The sequence below is a fragment of the Notamacropus eugenii genome, chromosome 3, assembly GCF_028372415.1.
Source record: "Notamacropus eugenii isolate mMacEug1 chromosome 3, mMacEug1.pri_v2, whole genome shotgun sequence".
Classification (NCBI taxonomy): Eukaryota; Metazoa; Chordata; class Mammalia; order Diprotodontia; family Macropodidae; genus Notamacropus; species Notamacropus eugenii.
Window position 1 is genome coordinate 446,858,659 of NC_092874.1, and position 23,945 is coordinate 446,882,603.

General features: G+C 36.1%; 1 protein-coding gene and 1 pseudogene across 6 annotated transcripts in view; both read right to left on the minus strand.

The window, feature by feature from the left end:
* The window catches only part of CHL1 (cell adhesion molecule L1 like), a 272,185-nt gene that overhangs the window by 85,698 nt on the left and 162,542 nt on the right, over positions 1 to 23,945 (minus strand). For all 6 annotated transcript variants that reach the window (XM_072598646.1, XM_072598649.1, XM_072598645.1 and 3 more), the window contains one exon: positions 20,529 to 20,719. In XM_072598646.1, the coding sequence (XP_072454747.1) occupies positions 20,529 to 20,719 (191 nt within the window). The remainder of the gene's footprint in view (positions 1 to 20,528; positions 20,720 to 23,945) is intronic.
* On the minus strand, positions 21,427 to 22,123 carry LOC140497554 (caveolae-associated protein 3-like; annotated as a pseudogene).

The following is a 23,945-nucleotide window of genomic DNA, read 5'->3' on the forward strand; positions in this document are numbered from 1 at the left end:
CACAGTGATTTTTAGGTAACCTCCCTCCACCCCTCCCAATTCAAATTTAACCCTCTCTTGTAATAAAGAAAAACAGTTAAGTAAAACAAAGTGATGTAAATACCACATATGACAATGTGTAAAAAAAATCTGCACAAGCAATCAATTCCCTCTCTGGAAAGACACAGCATGTATGTTTTATTATCTATTTAGTAGGATTATGAATAATATTGTTACTATTATTATCACAGAGTTCATAAGTGATTGATTTTATTTTTCAATTATTTTATTTATGTGATTAGGTATTTTCCAATTACATGTAACATATATATATATATTTAAATTGAGTTGCAAATTCTCTCCCTTCCTCCTATTATACCCCTCCACCTCCTTAAGAAGGCAACCAATTTGGTTTTGATTATACATGTGAGGTCATGCAAAGCATGTTTTCACACTAGCTATGTTACAAAAGAAAATATAAACAAAATGATTAAAACAAAGTTTTGTTTTGTTTTGATATGATTTGATGTGTATTTATCATTCATCATTTTTTCTTTGGTGATGCTTATTATGTTTTTCTTTTTTTATCATGAGTACTTTGGAATTTTCTTGAATCATTGTCCTGATCAGAGCAGCTAAGTCTTTCACAGTTGATCATTGCTACAACAGTGCTGTTACTGTGGACAATGTTCTCCTGGTTCTTGCTTCAGTTGCTGTTCAGTCACTTTTTCAGTCATGTCTGACTTCATGATCCCATTTGGGGTTTTCTTGTCAAAGATGCTGGAGTGGTTCACAACTCCTTTTCCAAGTCATTTTATAGATGAGGAAACAGATAAACAGGGTTAAGTGAATTGAGCAGTGTTACACAGCTAGTAAATATCTGAAGTCAGATTTGAACTCAAGAAGAAAGTATTCCTGACGCTGGGATCTTCGCTCTCATTCATTGCATCACTTAGCAAAGAGTTTAGTGGTGGTGGTTGTTGCCATCTGCTCATTTTGTATCAGTTCATATAAGTCTTCATAGGTTTTTCTGAAACTATTCTTTTCATCATTTCTTATAGCACAATAATATTCCATCAGAATCATATACCATAACTTGTTAAGATATTTTCCAGATGATGAGCATCCCCTCAATTTCTAATTCCTTGCCATCATAAAAGGAGCTAATATAAATATTTTTGTATAAATAAGTCCTTTCCATTTTATTTCATCTCTTTGGGATATAGTCCTAGTGGTGGGATTGCTGGATCAAAGGGTATGCACAGTTTTATAGCCCTTTGGGTGTGGTTCCAAATTGTTTCTCCAGAATGGTTGAATTGGTTCATAACTCCACCAACAGTGCATTGTTTTTGTTTTTTTAGTTTTCAATACTGTTAATGTCTCTTTTGATTTTCAAAATTTCCATTTTCATGTCTAATTGGACATTTTTAATTTGTGCTTTTTTCTACTTTCTTTTAGTTGCATACCCAATTCATTGATCTGCTCTTTTTTTTTTTTTTAAATTATGTATGCACTGAGAGATATAAGTTTTCATGTAAGTAATGTTTTGCCTTCTAAAAATTCTGGTATATTGTCTCATTGTTGTCATTTTCTATAATGAAAGCATTGATTCTTTCTATGATTTGTTCTATGACCCATGCATTCCTTAGGATTAGATTATTTAATTTCTAACTAGTTTTAAATCTATGCTTCCATAGCCCTTTATTAAATGTATTTTTATTGTTAAATTATAGTTTGAGATGAGTGAATTTAATATTTCTGCTTTTCTTCATTAGATTATGAGATTTTTATGCCCTAATATACACTCAATTTTTGTGAAGATATGTGGTACAGCTGAGAAAAAGGTACACTCATTTCTATCCCATTCATTTTTCTGCAGAGATCTATCACATCTAACTTTTATGAAACTCAATTTATTTCCTTGACTTCTTCTTTATTTTTATAGTTAGATTTCTCTATTGCTAAATGGAAAAAAAAAAAGTTGAGGTCCCTTTCTAGTACAGTTTTATTGTCTATTTCCTCTGGTGACTCATTTAACTTCTCCTCTAAAAATATAAATGCTATACCATTTAGTGCACATATATTTAGTTGCAATATTCCTTCATTGTCTGTGGTGCCTTTTAGTAAGATGCAGTTCCCTGCTTATCATTTCTAATTAGATTTATTTTTGTTTTTGTTTTCTCTGAGATCAAACTTGCTACCCTTGCCTTTTGTACTTCACCTGATGCATAACAAATTCTGCTCCAGACACTTATTTTAAATCTGCATGTAACTTTTTCTTTGACTTGGAGCTTCATGTTAATGTTGGGCTATGTTCCCAGTGTGGGATTTGGGGAAAGACATTTTCTCAAGCTTCAAACTTTATGCACTGCTGTTTTCAGAGCTAGTTCTGAGGGTTTGTATGTTTTTGGTGTTTCTAAGGTTGTGCGACCTGGGAAGAAGTGTGATCGTTGATCACTTGGTGTGCATATGTGTCCTTACCCAGAAATGTCCTTTTCTCCCTTGGGGCCAGTAACAGTATAGCAATACTGTTCCTCAGGGTCCCTGATGCCCTGGGGCTATACATTTTACTGTTCTTCAGGGTTTCCACCCCCTAATGACTAAAAGTTCTCCTCTCTGCCTTGGAACTCTGACCCAGTATTGGATATAGGCAATCGAGTTACCCAACAGTATCTGGTCCTATATCTAGTGCATATATCTAATGATATATCCTATATATATAGGGGTATCTTATAATCTCATTTTAACTGGTTGCCATGTCGCCTTATTGTCTCTGGCTTGAGAGGTCCCAAAGCCCTATTGCTTCAGTCATCACCATTTAGTCCTACCACTGATGTTTCATCCACAGCATTTCTGGGTCAGCTTCCTCCCTCATGTCACAGATCTCTCTATTTGACCTCCTGTGTTGTTGTGGCCCAGAAGGATGTCTCAATCAGATCTTTTGTTGACTCTCCCACTCCAAAATTTGATCTGTGACTTTCTTTTAAAGTTCTTTGGAGGGTAATGCTGAGAGAGCTTGACTGAGTCCTTCCATACCCTGCCATCTTGGTTTCACTCCCCCCACCCCAGAAGTGACAAAAATGAATTTTAGCAATTTTTAAATGTTATTTTAAATGGCTAGTGTTCAATTGACAGTGTCAGTCTGATTAAATTAAGAACGAAGGTGTTGAGGATGGCAGGAATACATTACAAAAACCCCCAAATCCCTTGAATGAATGAAGAAAAAGAAAAGATAAACACTGAGCTGCATACTCCAGGTGTTTTCCAGAGGGAAATGAATCTGTGAAATGGACTGCCCTCTGAAGTAAAAGCATTTGCAGACCTTTGTAAGGTCCTTGAGTCCTTAACAGAAAGACAAGTCCTAACATAGCTGAATGGGCTTAAAACTACTATGCTGGTCAGCCAGTTATCACCATGAAAAATAAGTAAATAGCTTGATACCAGAACCAGCAAGATGAATCCCAGGCCAAATGCCAACATATAAATATTACATGAAAGCAATCATTAAGACTTGATTATGGAATTCTATTCCAGATCTTGGGGTCAGTAAGGCATGTGAAAGTTCATCCAATATATCTCCCTTCCTGATGGAATCTATCCAGGGGATAACTACATTCCTATATTCTGAGTAAAAAGGCCAAAGTTCACAACAGACTGCCATTATTTTTATTAGCCTAAAGAGCCAATACGTTTATTGGGATGTTTCTCCTTGGGAAGCTTGATATCTCCCTTTCACTGTTTTCCCTGTTCTTTTCCCCTTCTTCTCTAGAGGGTGAGGGAATTTGCTGACATTTCTCTAATCAGTGTACCAGCTGGGCACAATGAATCATGTTTTTGTCTCCTTTCAAGGACCCTTTCAGGCTCCTCTTTGCAGAGTGTATGTCATGTGTACAAGTGCAAGGCCTTTTCAAGTTCAGGCAACAGGCTTTGGTTGGCTTTGTATACTCAGTCACATGACAGCCCATCAAGAAAATCCCTCATCAACTTAAATTCACATTTCTTTTATCTTATTTCACTCAGCATTTTAGAGGAAAGTTACTATTTTTTCCCTAGAGAATACTGAAATTTATCCATAACTAATTTTTATAAGTTAATGTTTTAACATAAAAAAGTTTTATTGACGCTGTGGAAATTTATGTATTTCTTTTCTTTTTAATTGTTTCTTCTGAAACACCACTCCACTCCACCCCACCCACCACCACCAAAAGAATTCTTCCTTTGAACAAAGAAAAACAAACCATCACATTGGCCAGATCACAGAATGGCTGAAATGGAGAGTTGAAAAGGACCCCAGTGGCCATCTAGTCTAATTCATAACAGAAGGAATATCCCCCCACCACATATTCAAAAAGTGTATTTCAAAAAGCTTGAAGACTTCCAGGAGAGGAAATTTCAATTTTCAAGGCAGTCCATTTCACTTTGGGGCAGTTCTGATTATTAAGAAGGGGTTTTTTTTTTCTTTGTTTGTTTGTCTATTTTTTTGTTTTGCTTTGTTTCACTGACCTCAAAAAAGAATGTTGATTGTTTACAAATTCTAACCATTGTTCCTAATTCTGCCATCTGTCATCCAGAAAAAAAATATAATCTCTCCTTTATATGACAGTTTTTCAAATACCTGAAAACAATTTAATCTTCTGAGTACTCATGTCTCTTAGCTAAACAACTTCCTTCCCCTCAATCAATTCTTATAAGACATATCTCTGGACATTTTCTAACATCCACCATATCTTTTTTAAACTGTGGTACCAAGAACTGAATAAAATCCTCAATAAGATCTGATGAGGGAAGTAATGTAGCCTAAAATTATGTATGCTTTTTTGGCAGTTACTTTGAACCTCTTATTTATACTGGGCTGACAAGTCTACCATCATAGATAATGTTAATATGTAGTTTTCTAAGTCAATATGTAGTTACAAGGGTCAGTTTCTACTTAAGTAACTGAAATGCTCTAGTCTATTAAGACTTTTTTGGATTCTAATTCAGTCAGTATATTAGCTTTCCTTTTGAGCTTTGTACTCTCCTGAACACCTCCTACCATATAACCTTTGCACCGTGAATGAGTACACTTTTAGTCTGGTCCTCCAATTAGTTCTAAATATAGTTAATCTCTGTTTATTCCATATTTCTTCATTTTATATCAAGAATAGTACACAATATCTGAGCAAATGCTTGATAAAAATCTAAATAAATTTTATCTATACACATTATTCGGCCACTACCTTTTCTTGATGTAGTTACGCTGGCTCTTTGTAACCACTGCTTTCCTTTTCTGATGCTCACTAACCATTTTACAATGAATAGTGCCAGAATTTTCCAGAAAACAAAGTCAAATTCATAAGCCTGTAATTTGTTGAATCTGTTCTCTTTTTTGAAAATCAAGCTTGTGATCTTTTTTCTTATCTTGTGTCATCTCTCTTACTTGATAGTCCTTCAAATATCGCTAAGCATGGTTCAGTAATCACTACAAGTTATTTACTAGGAGTCAGGAAGTTTGAATTCATTAAGGACACATAGGTAGTTTCTTACTATTTTCTTACTTACCTTGGGCAATTCCCCCTTAGCCATTTTTATACTGACATTTCCAGTACAAAGCAGAATAGATCCAAAATAAGACTTGAGTAACTCTCTTTTTCACCCTATTGACAATTCTCGTTGTCCCATCACTTCCAAGCAGTAGTCTTATACATTCTCTGATCATACTTTTCCTTTCAATATAGCTCAACCATAACTACAACTTTAAGCATAACATTTAGCATTTGCACAACTACCGACAACACCACCACCACAGCACAAGTTTAAAAAGTAAGCATTGTAACTAGAAAGCACTTTAGCAGAGACAAGGCATAGACCACCATCTCACATCATATGCCAAGATAAGGTCAAAATGGATAAATTATTTAAATCTGATAGGTGACATCATGAGTAAATTAAGAGAGCACATCAGATCTGTGGATCAGAGAAGAGTTTATGACCAAACAAGACAGAAAGAGAATCACAGGAAGTAAAAGAGATAATTTTGATTGCCTAAAGCTAAAAAAAACTTTTACATGAACAATATTAATTCAGTCAAAAGCAAAAAGAAAATGGGAAACTAGGAAAAATATAGTAATTTTATCTGATAACGTCTTCATTTTGCAAATATGTAGGGAACTGAGAAATTTTTAAAATAAGAGTTATTCCCTATTTGATAAATGGTCAAATGATATAAACATACAGCTTTTAGAAGAAATCAAAGCTATCAATATTCATATAAAATATTCTAAATAATTATTTATTAGAGAAATGCAAATTAAAACAATTCTGAGGTACTATCTCATACCTGTCAGATTGCCTAACATGAAAGAAAAGAAAAATCAAAAATGGTGGAGGGTATATGGAAAGATTGGAATACTAATGCACTGTTGATAGAGTCATAAATGGCTCCAACCATTCTGGAGAATAATTTTAAAAAATTCACAAAGATATATAAAACTTTGCATACACTTTGACCCATCAATAAGACTAGTAGGTCTGTATTCCAAAGAGATTAATGAAAAGGTAAAATCACATATTTGTAGAAAATATTTGTAAGAACTCTCTTGTGATGTCAAAGAATTGGAAATTGAGGGGATGCCCATCAATTTGGTAGCTAGGTGGAGTAGTAGATAGTGTGCTGGGTCTGAAGTCACAAAGATAATGAGTTCAAATCCAGGCTTAGACAGTGACTACCTATGTGAGCCTGAGCAAGTCACTTAAATCTGTTTGCCTCTGTTTCCTCATCTATAAAATGAGCCAGAGAAGAAAATATCAAACTACTCTATTATCTTTGCCAAGAAAAGCCCAAATGGAGTCATAAAGAGTCAAATATGACTGAAATGAGTGAACAACAACAAACACCATCACCACTATCGATTGGAAAATGGCTGAAAAAAAGTTGTAGATGTAGATTGTACTATAAGAAATGACAAGCAGGATGTTTTCAGAAGGAAAAAAAAATTGGGAACTTATATGACTTCACCCCCAAAATTGAAAAGACTGACACAAAAAGTACTGAAAAGAACCAGGGGAACATTTTATACAGTAATAATTATAATAATATAATAACAATGATCAAATATGAAAAAATTAGATATTCTGATTAAGACAATAATCCAACACAATTCCAAAGGACTCATGATAAAAATGTTATAAATCTCCAGAGAAAGAACTGATGATCTCTGAATGTAGTTGGTAGCATACTTTTTCTTAAAAAAAGTGTGTATTCTTTTGTAACCTAATATGGAAATATGTCTTCCATGATTTGATATGTATAACTGATATCAAATTGCTTGCCTTTTCAAGGAGGAGAGAGGGATGAGAGGAAGGGAGAGAAGTTGGAACCAAAAATTTTTTTAAAAAAAGAATGATTGTTAAGACATTTTTACATGTAATTGGGAAATATTTAATGGAATAAATAAAAACATATTGAAAGGCTCACCAAAATAAATACCTTTGCTTGTCCTTGGGTTGCCTTGACAGAATCAGCTCATTTAGAAATTTAGCCATTCTTTTCGCATGAGGAATAAATACTTTGCCACCCTCTTATGAATACTTATATTTAAAATCTAATTTAATCAGTGAATTCCCTATGAAGACACATTGGTTCCTTGAAATAACTCCCATTTTGGTTTTTTATTAGAATTGTGTCTTAGGAGCTTCCTTTTTAGTAAACATTTCTAGTTTTACCCTCAGAGAGTCTAACTGTCCTTCCAATAAATGTTTTGAAATCAATTTGGACTTGACCAGGAAATTACCTATCACTCCCTTTAAATAATCTTAGTAATGTTAGAATTTTAGTATTGTTCTTGCATTCCTATTCTTGAGACATTTAATTTTAATTAGGTTGAGCTGAGCCTCACCCTGAGTCCCCAGACTGGGACTTTACTTCTAAACAGATCTTGCTTAACAAATATTCTTGCTTCTTTCGTTAAAATTTATGACAAACTGGATAATGAAGGATAAAACAACCAGAATGAGGTGAGCTTTCTTGACTGGATTTCCAAGGACTTCTAGAACCTCATGACCAGGTCTCATTCTTCATATAATTCCCCACCCCGACCTGTTTTTTTTTTTTTTCTCCTGAAAGTATAAAAGACCTTTTCTGTAACTTTTCTTATGCGGCATTATGTACTCAGAAATGGATGATCAAGGGTCACAGGCTGATGAAATATAACCTTTTTTCCCTCACTTATGAGTTTGATTTATTTCAGAAATAAAATACTCATGTCAGACTATGTTCAGATTTCCTCTTCTTTATTAAGTACAATATAGGAAAGACTGATCAGTTCTCTCCCACTCCAATAATTTAAAACCAGAAACCAGTTCTTACATATTAGTTCCAGAATTTAATTCTTTCTCTGTCTCTTGAAGGATAAATTTAAGAAGTTACATGCTATTCTGATTTGACAGAGAGAACTCCAAATGATATCTGGATAATTCAAGTCCTCATCATTTCTGACATCGTGTCATGTTTTCTTGCGATCTGTTTCCCAAACTTTTCGTCCATTTCCTCTTTTGGCCTAGGCTGCCTGTACTATAATACCAAAATCACTTTACCCCTCCCTTCATTAAATGCTTTCCAACATTCTTTCCCTGGGTTTTCTCACATGAGAATATGTTCTTAATGGATAATATGTCCTATCAAGGTTTAATCTATTTGTACATGATATATAGCAATCTAGAATCATGTTTCAGTTAAAAGTATTATCTCACAATGTCAAGAATAACTGACAGCATAATTACCTCTTTTCAATCTGAAAATGCAAGCAATATTCCGCACTCACAGTCCCCTGCCTTAGTATTTAAAATAACAAAATATTAAAGTTCGATGTTTCAATTTGTATCATTTTCTTATGATTCCAAAGTTTCCTGTTCCAATTTTAAAATTTGAATACGTATCTATTACAACCTACCATAAAAGAATGCAAGTCTTGTATTCCATAAGATTGGGAGCATTGAAATCAATAAGTGAATCAGTTTTCCCAAGAGGTCTCAAAACTAGAAGATGGAAAATGGAAGCAGCAACTTTCATGGAATATGGGAAGAGATGATAGGTGGGTCTATTTTGCTATGGAGTTAAATAATACAGTATTAAATTCTTTATCACTGAACCTCCTTCTTTGAACCCAGGGAAAATCTAATGATTCAGAGAGATAATGAAAGCACAAGGCCCTGGCGTCCACATTTCAATTTTAATCAAGCTTATTTAAGATATTGTTTAGCTTTCAAAGTTAGACATGGCATAGGTGAAAAATTCCATTTTACAAAAACTTCTCAAATCGCTTTAATCAGATGATACAGTCTCTAGAGTAGGGCTTTTTTTAAAATGTATTTTTAAATACATTCAAGTATTTAAAAACCGTAAATATTTGAAACAGCAGCACACAAAACAAATATGCTATGTGTCTCCCAGTCCATAGAAAATTTTGAATGGGCCCTAAAACCTTTAATGTACAAAGCTGAAGTTTTATATTAGAGGGCAGGTAAGTAGCTCAATGGATAGAGCACTGGGCAGACATTTCCTAGCTATGTGAGCCTGAGCAATTAACTTCATCCTGTTTGCCTCAATTTCTTCATGTGTAAAATGAGCGGGAGAAGGAAAGGGCAAACCATTCCAGTATCTCTGCCAAGAAAACCCCAAATGGGGTACTGAAGAGTCAGACACAACTGCAATGACCAAACAAAATTACATTAGTATATATCAAAATTTTGTTCCAACTCCAAATCTAAGATGATATGAACTTTAAAACAAACAAACCAACTAAATCAACAACAGTAATCATCTATTGGTTAACAAAATGCCTTGAGTCAATAGACAAAAGGTACAGTATCTTAATTCAATGCTATTTATGCAAAAAAAAAAAAACATGCTTATCAATTTCCTGAATAAAAGTTCATTGGAAAGGTTAACTCCAAGCTCCCAGGGCAATCTTTGAATGTGGTTAATACCAATTACTGCTATGCAGGTAGTCAGAGATTTTCACATTTTAGTGACATCATTTAAGGTATTGAATTCTTTTGTTTAAATATGCATTAGGCATATACTTTCAATCCCCATGGAATTATGAGTTCTTGAAAGTCAAAGTCTAGCTTTATTATTCTTTGTATCCTTAGCCACTAACATATTTCTGTGCATATATTAGGTGGTTAATCCATGGTGAATTGATTTGAAATCTAATTAACATGAACACTAACAAAACACAAAGGTTAATTAAAATGAAGAGAAAATAAAAGGGTCATTATTTGGTGTCTTTCATGAAGATGTCAATGAATCAAATATTTCGGATTTCTCTAAATCTGATGATGAAAAGAGAATCAGACCTCAGTTACCTGCCTGAAAGGAGAAATGGTTAGAATTTGTCGAGAAGTGGAATGGGATGTATTTTGAAATGTGATCCATTAAGCTTTAAGCAAGACTCTGTGTGTGTGTGTGTGTGTGTATGTGTGTGTGTGTGTGTGTGTATTTCCAGAGACGTTTTATCTAAGGAGAACATGAAAGCTGGAAAGCTTTCTCAACATTTGAAGAGAAAACTTTTAGAATTAAAATGTCAATTTTTTTACTAAAATTTGAAGGAAAACGCCTAGAGAATCCTTGCAATACATGTGCATTCATTGAAAAAGGTCTTATATTTGTTTTTGTTTTCCTACTGTCAGTAAGAAGGAAAAAAAAAATCCCAAGATAAAAATCAAAGGAAAAAAATCAAATTGTGTTTAATTCTGTTTTTCCTAAAATTTACAGTAACATTTTTAACTTCAAGACCAGAAAAAATAGTGAAAATGAACATTTGCTCTAATTATCCTTGGTTTCTGAAGTTACTATTAAATGCTTTTTGTAATACTTTAAGTAAAAATTTCAAAATATGATTTAAATTCATGGTCAAAGAAATATATGAAAAGAAATGAAAGCATGATAGCCTCATGGCCAGTGAGCCAGTGCCAGAATCAGTAAGACATAGGCTCTGTTCCTCCCTCTGATATGTGTATGTGTGACCCAGAGCAAGTCATTTGAAGTTCTCAGGGACTCAGGCAATTCTAAAAGTCTGAAATTTGCAGAGCAGATTCCACTCTGCATTGCTTTCTTCTTCAAAATCTCCCAAAGCAGTTCACTACAAGAAGAAACTCATAGACCTGCTCATATGAATGAATTTGTATGCACACACACAAACTTACATACACATACATACATGTATGACATATATGTACATGTGTATAGCTTAACACCAACCTGTGTGTTTATGTGTGAATATAAACATATTGTGCTATATGTATATATGTGCATATCTAATACCCTCCACACAAATTGATCTTCAGTATTCATTACTTATCATAGCATAAAGGTGACCCTGGGTACCTGAATGCTATGAAGTACTTGCCTCTTTGAGGAAGGGTTATATTTAGTGACACTGAATCTTCCTCAAATACATATTGGCTGTGTGTTCCATGAGTAATGGCAGTTAGGTGGCCCAATGGAAAGAACACTGGATTTGGAGTTGGAAAATCTGAATTCAAATCTTGTCTCATTTAGTTGTATGACACTTGGGCAAGTCAATGGCCTCTATCAACCTCTATTTGCTCATCTATAAAATAGCACCTATTTCCCAGTGTTATGATGAAGATGAAATGAAATACTCTTTTAAAGTGCTTTGAAACACAGAAAGTGTTATATATGCTAGCTATTCAAGAGGAACTACGAAGCAGTGGACAAAAGATTGAATTTGATGTCAAAGGATCTGGGTTACAATCTTAACTCTACTTAATATCTACCTGTATAACCATGCTTAACTTTCCTCACTGATAAAAGATACTTTGAAGGTATTCATTGTCACTGATGGGATGAGGATTAACTGAAAACTTCAGGCCAAGAGCATACTTTGCCACTTTCTTTCCCCTTTATATGACTCCATCATCATATATAGGAAAGTGTTTCTCAGAAAACTAGCCAAGGACATGAAATGTAGATACCTATCTTTATAAGAACATATACCAAGTGAGTCATGGCATGAGTCGGAGTTTCCTCCCATTTCCCTTTTTCTTTTATTAATTATTTACCCCTTTAACCAATTCTAGTACCCCAAATCCCAAAGTATAAATCTGATAATAGAAAGAAGAGATAATTCTCACTTCCCTATCATCACTACCATGGGGAAGGGGCGACAGGGAAGGGATCTAGACAATAACCATAATGCATATCAGAGGGAAAAGGGAAAAACTGGGAATCCATTTTGGGAGCAGCCATATTACTACTCTAATCTAGACTCAGACTATAGCATAGCTTTTAACTTCTGGGGACAGTAAAGAATATCCTCATTTAGATACCTCTTGTACACATTTTTTTCCTTTCTACTCTCTTACATAAAGATGCTGCCTTGCTATACAATCACTTGTTTAGAGAGGTCTTTGCTATTACATGTTGTGACTTAACTGGGTAGGGAGAACTGATCAAACCTAATTCTCATTTTTGAACTTCTAGAATTCATGGACATAATCCTTATTCAAATAATTATGGTGATGGCCATTAACTCAGTGATTCAAAAATAGATACAAGGGTGCTGGACCTAGAGTTAGGAGAGGTCTGTGTTTTAAAGATAACATCTACATGATCCCAAACAAGTCACTTAATACTTGTGAGCCTCAATTTTGTCACCTATAAACTGGAGATAATAATATTTATAACGCTATCTCAAAGGATTACTAATGGAACGTATGTAAAATGGTTTATAATCTTTAAATAAGTGTTAGCTACAGTAATAATGCTGACAAGTTAGTGAACACAACTATCTTAGAAGAACTGAATATTACAGGATAGCTGAAAGGCATATGGTGGGTGTGATAATCTTACAACACATTATTTATCAGCAAGATTATCAGGAAGAACCATAAAAAAGAATGTCATAGAATGTACAAGTGATGGAAAAGATGGGCTGTTCACTTGGCAAGAAAAAATAGTGATAGACAGTCTTTACACTTCACTGGCATCTGCTGGATATCAGGAGAAAGAAAGGAAATTTACCAGATTGTTGGGTGGACCCTCTCCCCAACATGCCAAACTCATAGAGGGTGATGACCAAGAATTCACAGAATGGCTTAGCATGGCTTAGTTTTCAACTATATTAGGTTGAAGAAACACTTGCACCAATGAGATCATGGATACAATTGAGTTCTTGAGTATTATTATATTCCTATAAATAAATGATAATATAACAATAAATATTTATAAATGTTTACTGTATGCAAGACACTGTTAAGTGCTTTAAAATTATTATCACATTTGATCCAAACCACAACCCTGCAAAGTAGGTGCTACTATTCCTATTTTATGGACAAGTAAACTGAGGCTGAGATAGGTTAAATGAATTGCTCAGTATCATATGGAGAGATAGTACCTGAGGCCAGATTTCAACTCATCCCTAACTTCAGGTCTGATGACTATGATACCTAACTTCCCCACAGAAGAAGTTGTTAAAAGGAAAATTCTATGTTTGAGTCTCTGCCCTGATTAAAGAGACAAAACTCAGAAAAAGAAAATTTAAAAGGTTTTTTTGTTTGCTTTTATTTTCTTATAATACAATAAGACATAAAAGTATTGGTGGGTAGGCCTACTGGGCCAACCTTGATTAGAGGAATGACCTGTACTTATAGAGAGGAGTGAGAGTCGTCAAAATGCATAGGGTATTTTGATTGAATCAATTGTGAGGAGGTACGATTAGGGCTAAAGAGATATGATTAGAGCTCATATATATTATTCTCTCTTGTATAACTACCCTCCCCAAAGTCAAGAAAGACTAAGACCTGAGCTTATTGAGAATGACTGCATTAGAGACCGATTTTACACAAGAAATAACATGTATTTGATAAAACAGAAATAAATGTTGAGTATATCACCTTTATACTGAAATTCAGTATCTTTAGTTCAATGAATGCAGGAGATTGCAGTATAGTGGCAAGAAGACTGATCTAAAATTAAACAAGCTGGATTCACAATTTGCCTCTTAATATTCTAGAAATCTTGGACAAGTGAACTAAAGTCTCTGGTCCTTAGTTTCCTCATCTGTAAAATGAGAAGTTGCACTAGACGATGGATGTCTAAAGTCAGTACAAATCTATCATGACATTAAAAGTGTCACTCGCAACTTCTGAAATGCGTATATGACACGTAGATCCATTCACAACTTAGGTTCTGAAGGTTATTCTAGCGAAAAATCAAGAGCAAATGAATTTCTCTTCTCTGTATGTCCATTTGTTGGTTTTACTAAAATTTCATAGGAACCTGCTATTTTTCTTATTCCCAGGATTAGAGATGTAAAGATATAACAGGTCTTTGAAAAAAGGTTAGAATGCTAGTTGAGTGTTTTTCCCAGAAAAAAGTCTTACATAGATTTAAAATAGATCTTCTTAATTCTTTCAGCTTAGAATACAGAAATATCAAATCTATGTATCAAGGAAGGGCTATCAATTTTGTTTTCTAAAAATATTTTATTTTGCTGAAAAAAAACATATATATGCATACACACACACACACAGACGCACACACACACACACACACACACACACACACACACACACATATTTTCCCCTAGCTCTAACTTCTTTCTAGGACTAGGTCATTTTCACTCTTATCCCATTTGTAGAGTCCTCCATTTTCAGGATAAGCCTAGGCCAGTCATGCTATACTGTACTCCCATCTATGTTTCTGTCCCATAGATATATGAGTACCTTCTCTTTCCAAATTTTCAACTCCCTTTTCCATGTTTTCTTCCCCCATTCAAATATGTCCTCCTTGAGAGAAAGGTCTGTCTTGATTTTGGCTAGCATTTGCCTGGCATGTGGTAAATCTTTAAGAAATATTGGTTGCCTCTCATCCTTTATGTAGTGGTAACATTGTGAAATAGAAATCAAATTCAAATAGCACTGTAAAAACAGCTCTCATGTCCAGGAAATAATAATGTCATATTTCATAACACTTTGCAATTTGGAAAGTACCTTCCTGAAAGAAATACTATGAAACAGTCAGTACTAGTAGAATTATCCCCATTTAAATGATGAAACGAATAAACAAAGGACCTAAGTGTATGAATGACTTGACCATAGTTATAAACTTGTAAATTTCAGAATCTTGGCTTCAACTCTGGTCTTCTGACTCCAAGCTCGGAAATGTTTTCCTCTGCACAGACTTGTTGTACTTTTGTAAACGTCCTTTTATTTATCTTTCCTTTAGTCAAATTAGATTTCTCTGAAGTACCTTTAGGGTCCTTGATTCCTGAGAGTGTATGCTGTTTTCCAAAGTTGTTTTTTTGTGTGTTTGTTTTTTTTCTTGTTTGCTTTTCTCCCTCTGTCATGCAATAGTTTGCCTGTCCTTTCTAAACAACACCAATATTTTCTTCTTCTTCTTTGGTAGCTCCATATCCAGAGAAGATAAGAAATGAAGTACAGAAATAAATTGACTGACTTCCTCTATGGCTACTTCTGCTTTTTACCATTGTCTGAAACTCCCTAGTTAATGAAGTAATTCTTCCTGTGAATCTCCTAAGTGACTAAATCATTGTATTATCCCCCAGTGGTCTTTCACACATAAGTCAAGTCAGTGAGTCTAGTTATTTATTAAGCAACTTCTTACGGCACTTTGCTAGTTTCTTTTTCCTCTGAGAAAACAAAGCCAAATGCAAAACAGTCTCTGTCCTCAAAAAATTTAAGTGAGATACATTAAGAACACACATAAATAAATAGAAAACGTATAGACAATAAGGACATTGTTTCAGTGGAATGGTCCAAGGGAGGCAGTAGCAATTAATACGCTTAGGAAAGACTTACGTCAAGATCTTCCCTGAGCAGGATTTTGAAATAAACCAGGGATGCTGAGCTCTGGAAGTGAGGAGGGACTTTTAAAGGGCAAGGCTGTTAGTTCATGCCAGACATGGGGAAGATAATATGCAAAAGCATCAAGGACAGAGATGGAAAGTAGTCATGTATGAGATGTAATAAGGAGTCTTATTTGACTGAGTGATAGAGATAAGAGAACCATGAGGCTAATCAACAAGGAAAGCTTGGTGCCAGATCATGTAGGACTTTTAATAAGGAGTTTGTACTTTAACTTAGAGGGAAGAGGGAGTTACTGGAGCCTCCTGAGATGGGAAGGGATATGGTTATAGCTATGCCTTAGGAATAACGCTTACTAACAATAATACTAATTATAAATAATGGTGACGATAACATTTACAAAGTGCTGTAAAGTTTGCAAAACACTTTACCAATATTATCTCATTTGCTTCTCATAATAACTGCACAAGGTAGGTGTTATGATTATCCCTGTTATCCAGACAAGATAACTGAGACAGAAATAAAGAAGTGCCTTGTCCTGGGTCACACATGTAACAAGTGTCTGGGCTGCCTCCTCATATCCATCCTCATTGCCAGAATACTACTTCACATTTTCATTATGGTGTCAGGACTATTACAATAGTCCTCTAAATGGTCCTTCCACCTCCAGTCTCTAAACATTCCAATCATTCCATTATACTTGAGTCAAAATAATTAGTTCACATCCTGATACTAATTCCCTGGTCATATTACTACTTATAGCTACAACTTTCAATATTTCTATTGTGTATATCAGATTAATATCCCCCCTCTGCTTTTATCTGCAATTAGAATCTAAGCATGGTTAGACTTGTTTAGTATCTGAATAGGAGGAGACCAAATGAGAATACTGGGTGTGGTAAATCTTGGGGAGATCATATAGCAAAATTATAATCAGAAGATTAGGGTTGGAACCTTGATTCTTCTGTTTACTACACTGGGCTTTTAGGCAAATCACTTAACCTCTTTGGCCCACAATTCCGTATGGACAAACTAAAGGAATTTGACTAAATGACCTCTAAGACCCCTTGCAATTTTACATCTATAATCCTCAGATTGGTTTCTGATTCCCTCAACAATCTGAACCTAACCAATGTAGTCATCATTATCTAGTAGAATATAAGGTCTTTGCACTCAAGGATTATTTCAATTTTTTTCCCCTTTACACTAGATTCTAGCAGAGGGGCAACTAGCTAGCAGAGTGGATAGAGTACTGGACTTTGAGTCAGTTGGACCTGAGACTTGAGTTCAAATGTGACCTCAGGCACTTACTAGTTGTATTAACCTGAGCAAGTCATTTAACCTCTGTTTAATGCACTGGAGAAGCAAATGGCAAACCACTGCGGTATCTTTGCAAAGAAAACCACCATGAATGGTTTTGGTGAGCTGTGGTCTGTTGGGTAAGAAAGAGTCTGAGATAACTGAATGACTAAACAACAGTAAGGCTCTACCAGAATAATTTGCCATATTATAGGTGCCTAATAAAAACCTGAATTGAACTGACTCATCAAGAGTCTATTTTTGAAGGGCTGTGTGTAGTTAGTACCAACCACTATGCACTGGTGAAGGATTTTCCTATTATTTACATCATTTGGATAACCTTTTTGCAGAAGAACATTATATATTTTGACTTCTTGTTCTGTTACTGAGATGGCCTGGTGTGCTTTTGAGTGTCATAGACTTCACTTGAATAAGCTTGGCAAATTGCTAATAGCCCGCCCCTCATCATGGTGAATATGTGTTATTGGGCTTACAGGCTGTAACAGTCCTGGGTCCAATGTTCTCTTTTAAATAGAGTTAATTTATTCCCATTTCCTGCATGGTACTCCATCAATCTGCTTAGGACAAAGGAGAAATAAGGCCGTTCTTTCTTTTAGCCCAAGAGCTTTCAATGACTTCATGCTAAGGAAGGACAGCCCACTCAGCACATTTCACTGTGGCCATTCACAGGCTCTGACAAATGAAAGCAACCACCCTTGCCTTAATTAAACACTCAAATCTCAAAGTTGCATGTATCAGCTAAGCAAATGGATCTTCTTTGGCTCATTTGCGTATAACAGGCAATAAGAACCGTATGCTATTATACCCCCCATCACTATGATAATAAGTTTACATCTGTCTTAGGAGGTAGTGCTCACAATAGAGTTATGCCTCCTTTTTGCTTTCTTTTTCTCCTGAGAGAAAGAATATAGTTAGAAGGTAAGATTGAGAGCAGTATTTCTCACTGTTTTTCATCTTATCTTGTGGGGTTTTTTTTTGTTTATTCTGACAATCAAGATGCCATTGTGTTATTGCAATGTTTCCTCACCTCAATGAATTTGTAATTTTATCAATGTAGGTACTCCCTCCCTGTCCCCTGCTCCTATCATAAACTATCCATCCATAGCCTCTAATCCTGTGCCTCGTTCATGTTCTCCCATAAATTCTCCACAGGGAGTCCATCCACCATGCTGGGGGTGGGGGAGCTTCCTTTAGCATTCTTCGTATTATGAGGCTTCCAATGCAAGCTTCCCGATCATTTTCACTAGGTGACTGAATCTCATCCTTGTCCTTTCATGAATCCGTTTGTGGATATCTTTCATATAATTTGTTGTAACAATCCCTTTGTGATAAACCTAGCCAAGTACTAAATGTCTTACCAAGAAAAGACTGAATGACTGGGTATGGATTTTTTGACTATTACAACTCATAAAACAAAGAAATACATAAAGTGTTTCACAGTCCCATGTTGCCCCACTGTGCTTCTATAGTGATGGTGGTAGGATGGGAAAAGGGGTCAGTCATCACAATAGAAAATGATACTGAAAATTGTTAGTCTGTTTAAAATATTTTGAGTAATTACTATTTGCCTAATCAATAAAATGGATTCATAATTGCATTACCTGAGAGAATTATTGTGAGAGAGGAAAATGTTTAAATATATAACTGCCTTTGTATATATTTCAGAAATACAGTTATATGTATATTGGCACAATGGATAGAGCATTAGACTTCAGATCAGAAACATTCATCTTCACGAGTTCAAGTCCGACCTCAGAAAATTTACCAGCCCTGTGGTCCTGGGAAAGTCACTTTATCCTATTGCCTCAGTTCAGCAACTGAAAAAATGATCTGGAAGAGGAAATGACAAACCATTCCAGTCTCTTTCCTGGGAGGCAAAATAGGGGCAGCTAGGTGGCACAGTGGATAGAGCACCTGGTGTGGAGTCAGAAAACCTGATTAGAAATCCTTCTTCAGATTCTTACTAGCTATATGACCCTTAACCCCTAATGCCTGAACAGAAAACAAAGAAAATGAAAAGAAACAAAGAAAACTCTGCAATGGGGTCATGGAGAGTGGTACATGACAGAACAGTAACAAAAGTATTTTATAAGCCAGGAAGTGCTATATAAAGAGAAGCAATTTCTATTATGTTCTCCTTAAATCTTCTTTTCTACCAGCCATTCACCTGCATCACACGCTGCTCAGTCCCCACCTGACCCTGGTTGTTCTCATGTATACGCACTACAGCTTGTCGGTGTCTCTCCTTAAATATGGTACCCAGGGTTTGGCGCCCTACATACAGATATATACCTACACACATTTGGTAATACTTTGTAGGGGGAACAAATGATGTGGGAGACTGGAAATGATTCGTAAGAAGTCTCTTTAATTCCTTCCTTCCTCTCTATCCACAGAGAGAATACAATTACATAATTCATTTGTCTTATATAATTAAGTTCAACCCCTAATCTCTTAACTGCAAGAGAACATTCTGTCTTAAATTATTTCAACAGATTCTGGGCTCTTCATTCTTTCTTCTTAGATATGAGTATGTTTCAAAGCTCTTAATTACAATTCCTTCAACCAGATCTTGACAATTATTTCTTTGCTATAAAACGCCTTTTCTACTTTTCTCCATAGCCACAGCTCTAGGCTTAGATCTCACCACCAGTAGAAAGTATTCTTTACCAGTAGGGAAATTTTCCTTCCCTGCCTTTGTAGCCCCAGATCCTACGTACTTATCACATAGAAGGTACTAAATAAATGCTTGATGAGAGATTGATTGATCATCCAGTTATGGGACTACTGCAAGAGATTAGTAGCCCCGAGTTTTAGGCTTATAAGAGAAGGGGAACATATGGAAATAAATATTTATATAGTAACCACTACATGCCAGGCACTGTTCTAAGAGCTTTTTATTTTCCAAATATTACTTTATGTTATCCTCACAACAATCCTGTGAGATGAATGCTGTCATTTTCCCCATTTTGTGCAGAAGAAAATGAGGCAAACAGAAATTAAGTGACTTGCCAAGGGTCAAAAGCTAGTAAGTGTCTGAGGACAGATTTGAATGGAGATCTTCCTGACTCTGTACCCAGGGCTCTGGCTACTTTGCCACCTAGCTGCCTATACAAATCACATCATCCTCACAAGGAATTCTAGTTCCTTTTTGGTATAGATATGGGAGACTTCTGCCTTCAGATAGTAAAAATTTTATCTTTCACTTATTTCTAAACTTTTCCTGACCACAAATACCCATCTCAATCCCTCCTGGATCTTCTTGGCAGCGGAGAAATTGAAGTGTTCGTTAGAGATAGCCATAAATACATGAGATAATGAGTGCTTATTAAAAATAACCTCCATTGCAAAAACTAAAATTAAAAAATATCAAATGGGTTTTACTTTGAGAAACTTACTTGGCACTATGAACTCAATTTCTTCTGACATGGCAGTTCCTAATTCATTAGAAGCGAAGCAGCGGTATTTCCCTTGAAAGTGAGTGATATGTCCCTCATTTAAGATCTTGAATGTGCCTGTGTTATTAGATGAAACAATCCGTGGATCAGAGAGGAGACTGAACGGCTCCTCATTCTTAGTCCAGTGAAACCTGAAAGAGGAAGTAAATGTGAAATTAAAAGAATGGGAAATTAGAATATTATGCTAGAATTTTAAAAAATACAGCATTCATTAATAGAGAAATCTATAAAAAATGACAAAATACATCCTGTAAAGAGAATACAAATGAGAGTCTTTATATATTGCAGAATGTTTAGAGGGGGGTTTTGAGAGAAATAATGAAGCACAGAGTGAGTTGTTACTAGTAAAATGAAAAGGACTTGGTAAAATGTATATAAATATGAAATTCATATGGATATAGATATTGATTTATAGAGATATAGACAAGCTATATATCTTTTTATATGGAGATCCATCTATCTATCTCTTCATATTTATACATACAAAGAAAAACTTGTATCATGTACATTATGATTCAGGAGCAGACCTTCAGGGTTTTTTTGCTTTTGTTTTTTTTTTTTTTTTAGTGATACTAGCTTATTAATCTTGAGCACACTTGGGAGGGTGATAATGTTGGTCTTTGAGGTTCATAATGGGGTGGATTGGAGGGCTTTGGAGTGATGGCCTGAGTTTGGGAGCAAGAGGAGTGAGGTGAGCTATAAAGGTAGGGTTCTTTCTTTGCTTGGATATAGGTAATCCATATGTGTTCTATATAACTGAGCTCTGTTGCCTGGCAACTGATTGCACCATTAAAGATAAAGGCACAGAGAAGTGGACAGGCAGGATGGAGCACTGGGTAGCACCCTCTTCCTGAAGCATCAGTTTCCCTGACCTAAGGGCTCTCAATCTTCTACAGTGCTCCTTGGTGCCTATAACTCCAACCCTGGTTCTGCTTCAACCACTACCGTTGCCTCAGCTTGATTTTCAACACCCTGGATACAGCCCAATGCGGGAGGCTTGCTGGAAGTGGGTGGAGGTGGGGCAGGACCCTTGCTCTTTAAGGTGGACAGTGCCCTGCAAAGGCTCTGCACCCTCTCTAGGTCAGTAAGCACTTTTCCCGGGATTCCACTGGCTGCTTGTCTGAGCCCTCCCTTTCTTCCAGCTCTTCCAGGACCTCTGGCCCTAGTTCCTTCTCTGCTAGCTCTCTGGATTCTGGCTCCTGAAAACTCTGATTGTAATTTCTGCTTCCTCCTTGAAGCACTGGATATGCATCTGCAGGACTGAAGTATGTGGTTGGCCTCAAGGTACTGCTCCTGGAGGGCACTGCAGACAGCCTGGGCAGGCATGCATACCCATTAGCTCAGCCTTGGGACCAGCTTGTTCCTGATGACCTGTGACTGTGACTGAGCACACCCAGGCAGCTCTGAAAGTGGTGCACAGTGCCCATGAGGCCACCCAGGCACTCCCGCACCACCTCCACCATGGTGGACAGCTTCTTTGGTAATATCACCACTGTCACCAGGGCTTCAGCCAAAGCCAGCACACCCTCCCCCATGGCCCCTCAAGATGCCCACATCCAAGCCAGCTTTGATCTGGTCCTACCCTGGTCCTCCCTCCACTGCTTATGCTCTGCGCAAGGTGAGACCCAGGTCCTGATGTGAGTACCAAGGCATAGAATAAAATAAGAACTCAATCACAAGGACTAGGACAGAAGTCAGTAGATTCAGTGAACAATGCTGCTCACTAGAAAGAATATATGATCAGAGCAAGACCAGTCACTAGGTAGATTTGATACTAAACCACTGATAAGGTCACTTCAAGTTATAACCTATTGACTATGACCTGTATGGGTTCTTATGCCTCCACTGTCTAGGAATCAGATTGGGTCCAGTGTTCACAAATAGTTTAAGTGGGATGACATGGAACAGCCCCAGGGACCAGGAGGGAAGGCAGTTATAACCATGGGCTATGTCTGTATTATTTCCTCAGTACAGGGAGGAAAATCTGGGATGAGGAAACTCCATTGACTAATATGACCTTGAAACTGTTTCGCAACTTAACAACATAAAGATTTGAACATAGAACTTGTTGAATATTTTGTCCAAGGTCATGTGGCCATGTAATGTTAATGAGATTAAAGACCTTCTTCACCCATTAATGGGCCTGCCCATTTAGGGAAGTTTGAGTAGGGGAGATTGGTAGGAAGGTCCATAACTTTTGTTAATGAGGCACTGGTTCTCAAGAGTTATAATGCCCTCTGGCTCTAAAAAGTGTATAAAGACTCTGAGGTGAGGTTGTACTTTGGGCCTTACTCATTGGAAGTGTTTGTTTGGCCAAACTAGACTCTGGGCAGCTTCTAAGGAGCCCCCTGACTTTGAAAACCCAGATGTTGGTGCTTCTCTCTCTGGTAACTATGTATGTATGTAATGGTCAGATGGTTGCATCTGTCTGTTGATCTCTGTTGCTTATGGTCAGATAGTTGGAAGCCCTGTATGTTGATTATTATATCTTTGTATTTTCTCTGAAGTTTAGGTACTGACTTTTTCCCCTGAACTAAGTGAATGATATACGTACATGATTAAAATGATTGCTGAGCTCTCAAAAGTTGTTTTCCTTTTAGAAAAGCAGATGTAAGAACCTGTAGAGCAGGCCCTCTTGTGTATGTCCAGGTGCTTCCTTTTACAAGCCAATAAGTAGAAAGAAGCAGCATAGAACTTGGGTCTTCTTGGCCCTAAGGCCTATCCATTTCTGTATCCATTTCCACATAGACTACCTCTTATCACACATGCACATATGTACATACAAAAATACACATGTTTATACTCTATACATATACGTATATGTCTGTGTATGTGTATCGCTATATTTAGGACACATATTGATATATACTGCATCTATTTACATATCATATGCATTATATATAGACATATTTATGCATGTATGTATAGATCTATCTCTATATATGTATATCTACTGATATATTTATATTTGTCTGTATCTATATAGATAGATATCCATCTTTCTCTCTACCTCTCTCTCTATCTATATCTTAGGTGCTCAATGGCAAATCTGTTTAATGGCTGGTCTTGCTCTAACCATGTACTCTACTCTGGGTCTGACAAGGAGTGTTTTTCTGTGTTCACTGTGACCATATCTAATGCTTTGGAAACTAAGAACAGTGACAAAGCTTTATTCTTCTTCCGTGTTAAGTCCCTGTGTTGATACTTTGCCCCACTATACTAGAACTAGAGTCTGATCCTGTTCTTGAATCTTCCCTAGAACTGAAGTTCTGTCACTAAATTCTAATCTCCACTGGTCTCAACTCTCTTATTCTAGATCTCTTGAAAACTGTCCATTAGTCTTACTGGATTTCTGTT